This window comes from Elephantulus edwardii, unplaced genomic scaffold (assembly GCF_000299155.1).
Source record: "Elephantulus edwardii isolate Elephantulus edwardi_28Jun2011 unplaced genomic scaffold, EleEdw1.0 scaffold00028, whole genome shotgun sequence".
NCBI classification, from domain to species: domain Eukaryota; kingdom Metazoa; phylum Chordata; class Mammalia; order Macroscelidea; family Macroscelididae; genus Elephantulus; species Elephantulus edwardii.
In genome coordinates, this window is record NW_006399778.1 from 3,249,167 (window position 1) to 3,260,161 (window position 10,995).

Here is a 10,995-nt window from a genome sequence, read left to right on the forward strand (position 1 = left end):
TACAGTTAAAGGTTTCCTTGCCAGATGATTGAAGGAAAATCTGACATAACTCCTTTGAGATAAAGTTTGCTAGATGATTGAGGAAGCCAGAGGTTCTTGCATTTGTGCTGATGAACTGAACCCAGACTGCCACTAATTGAGGAATTGTGCCTTGCTAATTTGGGTTAGAACTGCTAGGCTTAACCTGGACTTGCATTGTGACATAATTTTTGCCTCCCCTACTCTCTATATACCTAATAAACCTCACAACTATGAGTTAAAAAAAATAATTTTCCAGGACCCCTCCATGGGGGGACTCAGGCTTCTCCTGGACTTTTTTCTTTCCTTTGCTGTCCTGGGAGCCAGGTGTAGCCACATTACCGCTCTGAGAGTAGAATCTCCACTGTCCTATTTCTCTGGACCTTCTGATCCACAGTCTGGCTAGGACTTAAACTGCCTTAGTTAGACCATGTCAGGTCCTCACATCATGTACTAGTGAGGGGGATACTGGATTCAAGAATTTGACAATTTGGGCTTTAGTGGAAGGAAATGTCTTGTGTCCTTCATGACTCATGTAGGTGAAAAGTCCAGAAGCTAGGCATCTGAAAACCCTACAAATCTGCAGACAAGATAGCAAGATGAGTAGATAGTGGTACCTGGCATCAAGCTACAGATATGTGGGGTGAGTTATATGGACAAATAATTATGCTTGAAAGTGATGGAGGCCATAGTAGGGATGAAAATGACTTCTAGGGGCTGACCTGATAAGGAAGCTTCAGTAACACATCTCTTCCCAAAGTGGCGAGTCTGAGATGTCCCTGTGTGCTCCTGGCCACTGGATGAGAGTCTGGTGATTGATTGGGACTGTGTCGCTGTCACTCTGAGTCAGATACTATGGGATTTGGACACACAGTCGGTATAGAACTGTGTGTGGGCTTGGAGGTGGTGGACCTTCTCCTGAACAAAGACATAGGAGGTCCAAAGGAAACACTTGTTGGTGTATGAGGCATCTCTTTTGGCCTTATACACATCTTTCTGGTTCTTTGAACTATCTCTTACCCTGGGTCTCAGATTTCTGAGTTAGATGACAAAAGAGACTAGGGAGATTAGAGATGGAACAAGAAGGAGAAAGAGGTTGTGTCCTGCCTCTGTTCTGTAACGTCAGATCTCTTTTCTATTTTTCCTCTCACCCCAAATCCTTCGGTGTTGTCTTTTTGTCTTAATCTCTTCCTGTTACTGTCTGCCACCATCTCTGCCCTCTCTGTCACCATCTCTGCCTGCTCCTGTCCCTGTTTATCACCATGTCTTTCCTGACATCGTCATTGCTCATTTCCAGTTCAGCTTGGCCCACACTTTTGCAAGGACACTAGCCTCCAGCCTTTGAGCCCTGCTACATCCCCATCCTATGATTTTTTTATAACCAGAGCTATTTTCCATTATTACATACATACATCCCACATAAAAATTTCAGCAGCCCCAGTTCACTGTGGTCCAGAAAGCAGCAAGGTACCCTGGGAAGTTGTCACAGGTGCACAAATGTTGGTTGGCAACTCCTCTTTGTTAGGACTCACAGGGCCCCTGAGTTGCCCACTCACCCCCGCCTCTTCCTATTTGTGGCAACTTCAAATGTAGCTTCTTCCTGTCATCTCGCACACTCACTGGGACCTCAGTTGAAGGCAAGCTGCTGTCCACCTGTCCACCCACCTTCCTTCCCAGGCCAGAAAGGACTGCTGCAGAACCAGGGGAAGACTCACATGTAGGTGACTCTTTTAGGGTCATAGTCTTTGTTCTGAGACTTGAGACAGGGTTTGGAGGACTCAGGAAAGAGGGAAAGGAGAAGGGATTTTGGAGGGTTGAAACGGTGCAACAGGGTGTTGCTCAACTGTGAGGGATATTTAAGGTTAAGGAAGAAAGAACAAATGCTGAGGAGAAGGGGAAGGAGTCTTGAGACATTTGTAGATCTGAGGTAAGCCCTCTGATATGTGGTCTTAAATGAAAGGTGGCAGAGAAACAAAGTACTAAATAGGCAGGGAGCTCTTTTGACCAGGTGGGTAGGGAGTTGTGTTGTCAACCCAGAGACAGGCAGTTCGATTTCACTGCTGGCTCTGTAGCAGAAAGATGGACAATCTCCTTCCATGGGATTTACAGCCTCTGAAAACCCACTGATTTGATCCTGACTCAATAGCCCCCAACAACAACAACAAAGAGCAGACAATTAAGAAGGTGATTTTCTGGTTAGTGAGAAGACCAGTCAGAGGCACCTGGGAAATCCTGGATTTATCCCTAGCAAGAGAGCTGAGCTTGAGGCAGTGCAAGTGGAAGGAGAGTGGGATCCCCTTGGTGGGGAACCTTCGGTTGACAGAGTCACAGATCACTTCCAGCATGGAAGGAAATAGCTTCTCAATTTTCTGTAGGTCTGAAGCAATCGGAAATGTACCCCAATACCTCTGAGCTCACTTGAATGTAACTCCCATGAGGATTTCCTCCCTTGGTTCTTGCAGGGCTAGCACCGCACTTCTGCTAGCCTGGTCTCCAGCCAATCCGCTTCCTGCACCTGTCAAGAGAGTCTATGCTTTCAGCAATTCAACTCTCCCATTTTTCAGATAGGGAGACTGAGGCTGTTGAAAGAAGATACTGGCCCAACATCACATTGAGTGTTAGTGGCAGAAGTAGCCCTAGAGCCCAGGTCTCCTAGGTGAAGACATTCACTACTGATGATTCTCTTCCAAGCAGATGGTAGGGGGCATGAAGGGAGAACCAACTCCAGAACTGGCTTGTCACCCTAAGCCCAAGACCACAGAAAGATCTCTGTCTCCCAGTCCGAGCTTCCATTTCTGCCAAAGAGGCCAGGTTCAGGTATGGTGGCATCCCTGTTTATCTTTGAGGCCAAGCTTCTTATGGGTGGAGGGAGGTTAGGAGGAAGCAGGGAATATCTGATTGGATTAGAGCCTTAACATTCCCAAGTCCTCAGCTCCCCTACTTCAGGCACATGATGAAGATGTGCCCTTGAAATGACAGACATGCCCCAAGTGCCCAAACTTTCCTCCAGGAAATGAGAAGGGACAGGTCTATATAGAAGACTTAACTGGTACATCTATGACCTTAGGCCGTAGTGGAAGGGGGGATCAAGACTATACTGTTCGATTTCCTTTTGGATGGGAATGTTCCCCAACTTGTCTTTGGTTCTATTCAATACAAGGTAGACAATTTGAGAAGTGATGAGAGCAGAGTGGTCAAGAATGACCGAGAATAGGGATAGGCCTAGATAAGGTGCTTGGTGGGGGAGGAAAACCATCGGTAGGGGTGAAAAGGTCCTTGGAGAAAGAAGTCTTTGGATTAGGAGAGGATGATAGACACAGTGGTGGTGAGTAGGGAACTTAACTTTTCTGTACCCTTTGGAAACCAAACCGAGATTATATGATCATAGGGACCTAAGTGTACCATCCCAAGAACCCACAATTTGTAGCCTTCAGCCCTCAAGGCCCTTCTTTCCTGCCCCTCAGGTCTCCTCAAGTCCTAAGCTACTTCCAGACGCAGACACAGTGAATACCCATGGCCTGGCCTGTGCCAGCTGTTTGGGCCCTTTGCCACTGACACCTGCCAGCTCTGCCCTGCTGGCTTGCCCCCAGGGCCTGGAACTGTATCTCTGCACCCTGCAGCCAGCATCCCTGGGTGTAGGTCTGCAGGTCCTCAGAGATGACACCCTGTACATGAGTAAGTCCGGGCATGGGCTGCACCCTGTTGCAGGCTGGGCAGGGGTGTGGGGAAAGCATACCTAGCTTTAAGGATGGGAGGGGGAGGGGATGTCATTGGTGAGGACAGAGGTTCAGATAGACTTTATTCCCACATTTTGGTCTGGAAAACAGTCTTGTGCAAGAGGCTTTCAAGGCGGTGACACCTGAGTCAGAGGTGGCAGGCAGTAGTAGCTTGCTCAGGCATGTTATGGGAGCCGGTGTGTGGGTCCAGTTACTCAGGGGCTGGGATGGACTTTGTCTGACTAGAATGTTTGGGTGAGAAGGGACCTTATTACCGGACTGTTGAACTGGGAGTCAGAAAATCAAGGTGAGATCCAGGTTGTGCTGTTTTTTTTCTACGGGGGGGAAAAAAAGTGTTTTTCTTGAAAACATTGCCATACTTTTGTTTCTAGTTTATTTTTTTAATTGATATTTTAATGAAAGTTTATAGAGACTTTGAATTTCCATTCATTCATTGTTGCACATTTTCCTCCCTGCCCATCCCACCCCCTAGTTCTCTTTTCTCTTTGAAAAAAAAATTATTTCATTGTTAATACAACACCCTCCCACCCCCAGTCCACTTTACTATGCAGCTCTTATTCTGGACTCTTGTCATAAAAGTAATACCTAATCATATATTCCTTTTAAACAGTTCTCTCCCTCATCTGTTTCAATGCAGTGTACATTATTTATCTCCTCTTAGTTTCCCCCCAACCCTGATGTCAGTCCCATTTTACACAGTGGCATTATGCAGTATTTGTCCTTTTGTAACTGAGATAGTTCACTCAGCATAATGTCCTCCAGGGTCACCCATTTTGTATAATATTTCTTGAGTTCCTTGTTTTTCAATGCAGTGTAGTATTCCATTGTGTGACTATATCACAGCTTCTCTATCCATTCGTTTGTTGATGGGCACTTGGGTTGTTTCCAACTCTTTGCTATTGTGAACAAAGCTGCAATAAACATGGGTGTGCATATATCTGCTTTGGTGGCAGCTTTGGTTTCTTTAGGGTATATTCCCAGTAGTGGAATTGCTGGGTTAAATGGTACCTCTATTTGCAACTTTTTGAGAAAGCGCCACAGCACCTTCCACAGTGGTTGCAGCATTTTACACTCCCACCAACAGTGAATAAGGGTTCCAGTTTCTCCACAACCTCGCCAACATTTGCTGTTTGCTGCTCTGTTGAATTTTGCTATTCTTACTGGGGTGAGATGATATCTTATAGTTGTTTTCGCCATACTTTTCTGAGCTTCAGTTTCTTCATCTTTTAAAAGAGGAACTCACCTAAAATCCCAGGGTTTGTTGTATTATGGTAAAGCATCTTCTCATCCAACTGAGACATCTGGGTGGGCAGGGATCACCCTTCTCTCTTTCCTTTAACCCTGGGACCCCAGCACAAAACATCAAACAAACAGAACTCATTCAAGTTGATTGAACAAATAAGTGAAGACCCAGTGAGACAGTATTTATGGACCTGCTTCTTAGTATTCTTTTTAGTATTTTATTTTATATCACTCCTGATTTTATTCCTGCTTCACTGGTACATCTATCTCCTTGCTAACTACTCTTCCCCTTCTACTTCCCTTCTGAACGTTAGTGTGCTCTAGGACACAGTCTAGAGTCTTCTCCTCGCCTCCCTTTCCTGCAGTGGTGCTTTTTGAGAGACTGTTCTGAAATAATAGAGGCATTCTGTACCAATACCTTTGTGGCACTTGCCTGTGTTTAATGCAAATGGAGAACAGAATTTTTTTTTATTGTACTCATTTTAATGAATTTTAATCTAAATAGTTGCATGTGGACAGTGGCTGCCGTTTTGGACAAAGCAGATGTAGTCTCATCTTGGTCCATCACACTCAGATTTACATCACCAGCTCAACTCTCTCCTTTAAGCTCCAAACCTATCAGTCCAGCTGCCCACATCACTAGTCCATGTGAACGTCTCAAGTGGCTGATGTACCATTGAGTCAGAACTGATTCATGAGTGACCCTCTAACGGGTTTTCAGAGGCTGTAAATCTCATTAGAGGAGATTGCTGCCTGTCTTTTTCCTGCAGAGCAGCTGGTGGATTCAAACTGCCTGCCTTTGGGTTGGCAGCTTAACTCCTTACTACTAAGCCACCAAGGATGTCTCTTAAGCATCTCAAATAGTTCATCTTCCAGCAATTGCTAAGCACAACAGAAATGCAAGCAGTGAAATTGAGACCAGGAAATTGAAGCTCAGAGGTGAAGTGTTTTTGCCCCCAAGCTGAGCTGGGCAGACTTGATGGGGAGCAAACTTAGCCCCAGACTACAGGGCTGTCTTCTCTTTCTTGCTTAGAGCACCAGTCACCATGGCTGCAGGCCAGTTCCACTGATGACCAGAAACTCACTGCCGAGTACCTGCTAAGCAGGAAAAAGATGGGAAGCCAGCTGGAAAGAGCCGAAGAGCGAGACCTCAGCTCGCCCTCCCCTGCTTGGGGAAGCAGCCCTGCCCCAATACCCTGGCAGAACAGAAAGAACTCCATCCCCCTGGCTTTCTGTCCCTGCTGCACTTCTGCCCAAACCTCCAAGGAGCTCCCTTTACACTTCCACTCCTTCTACCCCACATACCCACTTCTGTTGCCCCCATCCTACCTGTTCCCCTATGGGGCCCATCCTTCTGTCCAGTTCCCCCACCTCTTCATGCCACCCCAAGTCACCTCCTTCCCTACCATGGCTGTGCCTAGCTTTCTGATGACCACCAATGACCCCCCCGTACAACAGAGTACCCCGGGGGAGACGCTATCTCCCAACCCAGGGGGCTTTCAAGCCTTTGGCCACGCTCTGCCCTCCCAAGCCAGGAATCCAGGCCCAGACGCTTCCCAGCCCTGCTCTCCAGGCCTGGAGCAAGTGAGCATGGCAGCTCTCACAAAGCGGGCCCCATCAGGCTCCAGGGCCGGTACCACAGCCCTGCCCTACCCACTGAAGAAGCAGAACGGCAAAATCCTGTACGAGTGCAACGTGTGCAACAAGAGCTTTGGGCAGCTCTCCAACCTCAAGGTATTGTCCCCTTCACTGACCCCTCACCCTCTCCCCAGTCCTGTTCCTAGAAATAGGGACCTTAAAGCCAAAAGACTTTTTTTTTATTATTCATGTTAATGAACATTACAGAGATTTTGGATTTTTATTCATTCATTGTTGCACTTTTTTTTAATCCCCCTCCCCCCAGTTCACTCCTCTCTTTGAAAAGCAAAAGATAAACTTCTTCGTTGGTACACAATCTCCCCCGGCCCCGCCCCTGCCCCCCCCACTCCAAATGCACTCCACTATGCAACCTTAATTCTGGATTCCTGTGATAATCACAATATGCTATCATATATCACTTTTAAACTCTTCTCTCCCTCATCTGTTTCAGCTCAGTATACATAATCTATCCAGTCTTTCTCAGTGTTACCCCAACCCTGATGTCAGTCACTTTCTGTAACAGTGGCACCATGCAGTATTTGTCAAAAGGAATTCTTAAGTAGCCTGTCATATTATATGACCTCAGAGGTTCATTTGGCCCCTCTGGCCTGTAGTTTCCTCACCTGTAGGGAGGCAGTAAAGGAGAAGATGGACACAGGGTGTCCTCTCTACCCTAACAGTCTATATATTTTTGCTGTTTGTTATCAGGTGCCATTGAGTCGACCTAAGGTTCGCAGTGAGCCTATGGATCGAAACTTGCCCTATCCTGTACCACCCTCACGATGTTGTTTAACCCCTGGGATAGTCATTGTCTCAATCCTTTTTATTGAGGGCCTGTATATGAGATCATCTCGTTTAAGTTAAAGATGGGAGAACTAATTAGGAAGGGCTTCCCAGAGATCATTTTGAGCACAATCTCTCAAAGCCTAGTACAACACCCTTTTCTGGACAGCAATTATTTCCAGATTCACAGTGAAGCATCCTCCAATCTTTTTGGAAGGCCAGTTAGGGAACTGGGTGGGCCTTAGTGAACCTAGACCACTGTCCAGACAACTGAGCCTTCCAAGTGAGATCCCACTGCTCACCCACACGGTCCAGGAGAGGGCGATCATGAGCACGTCGCTGCGTTTTCACAAAACCAAGCTGCTTATGAGCAAGTTGGTAACTACTGAAGTTCAGGGGGGAAATAGGGTTATTGGGACACTACGCTTAACCCTACTGGATCCATTTGGATTCTTAAGCTTTGATGGGCTTCACACCACCTGGAAATATGGTAAACATGTATGTCATTCTAAGATATTTGATTCAGCAGGTCTGAGGAAGCGCCTAACTCACTCACTCCTAGGTGCTGTAGATGGTGCTGGCCTGTGGCTCACTGTCTGAGAAGCACCAGTCCAGGATATGCCTGGGTGCTTTCCACCTGACATTCTGACTATAGCGATCTCTTCCCCCATAGAGTAGCAGAGAAAGCAGATTGCCCTAGGGAACGGTGCAAGGCCTTGAGTGGAGCGATAGAGAGGAAAGATAATGGAGACTTTGCTGTCAAAAGAGGTCCTGGGGGCACTTGGGCAAATCTAGAAAGTGATTTGGAGAGGATGCCAGCCACGCTGTGAGATTCTGGGCAGTTAGCAGGATTTCCCTCCCTCTCTGCTCCCCTTCCCTAGGTCCACCTGCGTGTGCACAGTGGGGAGCGCCCGTTCCAGTGTGCCCTGTGCAAGAAGAACTTCACCCAGCTTGCCCATCTGCAGAAGCACCAGTTGGTGCATACTGGGGAGCGACCCCACAAGTGCCCGGTGAGACCTTACTCCCCACCCCCATGCTCCCACAGATGCTGAGCGTTCTAGGCCTCTGGCGTGACAGCACCTATGGTCCCCACCTCAGTACTCCCAAGCAAGTGGGTGGTGGGAGAGGGGAAAATTATATCCTTTGCAGCCTGGAGGTTCTGGGATGAAATATTGGAAGTCACTTGCGGGACCTGGAGGAGGACCTCTGTTCCCTATCTACCAGGGTTAGGGCCCTCTGGTGGTGCAGTTCAGAGAGTCGTGCTCTTCGAACCCAAAGGCCTCTCAGGCATTTCAAGCCCATCAGCAGCTCTGAGGGGGAAAGAGGGGTAATTTCCTCCTGTGTGATGTACAGCCTCTGACATCCCACTGGAAGGTCAGCTGTGATGAGTCACAGGCAATGAGTTATCTCCCAGGGTTGCAGGAAGGTATACAGATTACCAAAAGGAATGTTAACATCAGCTGCTTTTCACTGAGCCTCACCACAATCACAGACGTCATACAGGCAGGGATTCTTTCCCCGCCTTACAGAGGCAGACATGAAGGCAGCATGGTGATCTGTGGACTGCAAAGTCAGGCTACTAGGGTTCAAATCCCAGCTCAGCCTCGGACTTGCTGTGTGACCTTGGGCTGATGGCATCACTTCTCTGAGCTTTCTCACTAGAATGCAGGAGTTGTACTAGTACTTGGTCACAGGGTCTTAGGGCCGACTGTCACATGAGGCCATAGGTGTACTTCAGTGGAGGAATCCCCGGCATGTGGCAACACCCGCTTAATTATTGACCTAATGCTAATTATGTTCAATGATTATGATGTAGCTCCAAGAACTGGGCTAAGGCTTCCACATGATGATCTCGTTCAGTGAACCACACACCCTATGAGGTTAGATATTAATAGCCATGTGTTGTCAGTAAGGAGAGCAAGGCTCAGAGAGGAGACGTCACTTGTACAAAGTCACACAAGGAGTAAAAAACCAGTACATGACACATGATCTGCCAGACTCCAGTGTAGCAGGGATTGTGTGTCCCTGGGAGAAATCACTGAGAAAAGCTGTTGGGCCTTCATTGTCAAAGAGGTGAGTGGTACTATTACCAAGATGGAAAGGGGAGCAGACGCCCTGAGCCAGGCCAGAGGACAAAGATGACTCTCTGCCTGCTCCCATCAGCTGTGCCACAAGCACTTCAGCAGCTCCAGCAACCTCAAGACCCACCTGCGCCTGCACTCGGGGGCCCGGCCATTCCAGTGTAGTGTCTGCCCACGTCGCTTCACCCAGCATGTTCACCTGAAGCTGCACCACCAGCTGCATGTGCCTCGGCCCCCCTCACGCCCACCTACCAGTGGCCCCTCTTGCCTGTCTTGCCTGCTGGCAAATGGGGTCACTGGATTTTGTGGCAGTGCCATCAGAGACGAAGATGGGCTGGGACACAGATAAGGAAAAGGCATCCCAGGCACCTGGGGGAAAACCAGGACAGTCAACCTGATCAGGGTGCCAGGACTGTTCTGGGGAGGGAGCAGGAGCTGACCAATTAAAGGAATTTTCTCCATAAAGAGTTGGCCTCCTGAACTTCAGTGGTGGAGAGGGAAGCTAAACCACATGCTGGTCTGCGTTGCCTGTGCATGGGATGGGTGCCTGCAGCTGGCTGAGGCTGAGTTTGGATTCTGCTGTCTTTCTGGGATCTGCCTGGGAGCCGACTTGCCAATAATGGGAAGTCTAGCTCTCCAGGCCTCTGCCAGGTACAGACTGCTACCAAACACAGGACATCACGCCCTCTTCTGGACAGATGTTCCAGTCACCTGTTCAGATGCTCCTTCCCTGCTTGCTACCACCTCCTGGACTCCCAACCACTGATCCCGTTAGGCCAATGGGGCTTCCTCATCTGGCAGCCCACTGTGGTCAGATGAGGTACATGTGCCTCTCTAGGCACATACCAAGACCTGAACCTGAGCCTCCCTGCCAGCAGAAGAGAAAGAGACACAAGAATGCTGATGTCTGCTCATGACACAGACACTATGAGCCTGGACCAGTCACCATACGGGGTAGAGGACCAGAGCAGTGCACAGCTTAGAGAAGGGGCAGAGATCTCAGAGGGACTACATACAGAGCAGTCTTGGTCAAGAGAGCTGCAGAACCTCCCAATAGTCTTGCTCTCTGAAGTCCCAGTTGTTGTTGTTGTTATGTGCCGTTGAGTCACTTGCGACTCATAGCGACCCTATGTACAACAGCCCTAAACTCCGCTCTGTCCTGTGCCAATCGCACTGTCTCTGACACTCCCATCCCAATTATCCCAGTCACTGAATCAATCCACCTCATAGAGGGCCTTCCTCTCCTGCGCCATCCCTCCACCCTCCCAAGCATGATGTCCCTCTCTAAGGACCTGTCTCTCCTCACAACATGTCCAAAGTAAGTTAGACGGAGCCTCAGAATCCTTACCTCCAAGGAGCCACCCGGTTTAACCCTCTCCAGGACAAATCTGTTTGTTTTCCTAGCAGTCCATGGTATTCTCAATACTCTTTTCCAGCACCACAGCTCAAAGGCATCAATTCTCCTTCTATCCTCCTTGGTCATTGTCCAACTCTCT

At 48.3% G+C, this 10,995-nt stretch overlaps 1 protein-coding gene across 1 annotated transcript; it reads left to right on the plus strand.

Annotated features, from left to right (window-relative positions):
- Positions 1 to 2,724: 2,724 nt before the first annotated feature.
- On the plus strand, positions 2,725 to 9,897 carry ZNF683 (zinc finger protein 683). The gene is given in 6 exon segments (XM_006883643.1): positions 2,725 to 2,835; positions 3,483 to 3,693; positions 6,031 to 6,731; positions 8,300 to 8,428; positions 9,582 to 9,733; positions 9,735 to 9,897. Coding segments are annotated over 6 exon segments (1,467 nt in total).
- The last annotated feature ends 1,098 nt before the right edge of the window (positions 9,898 to 10,995 follow it).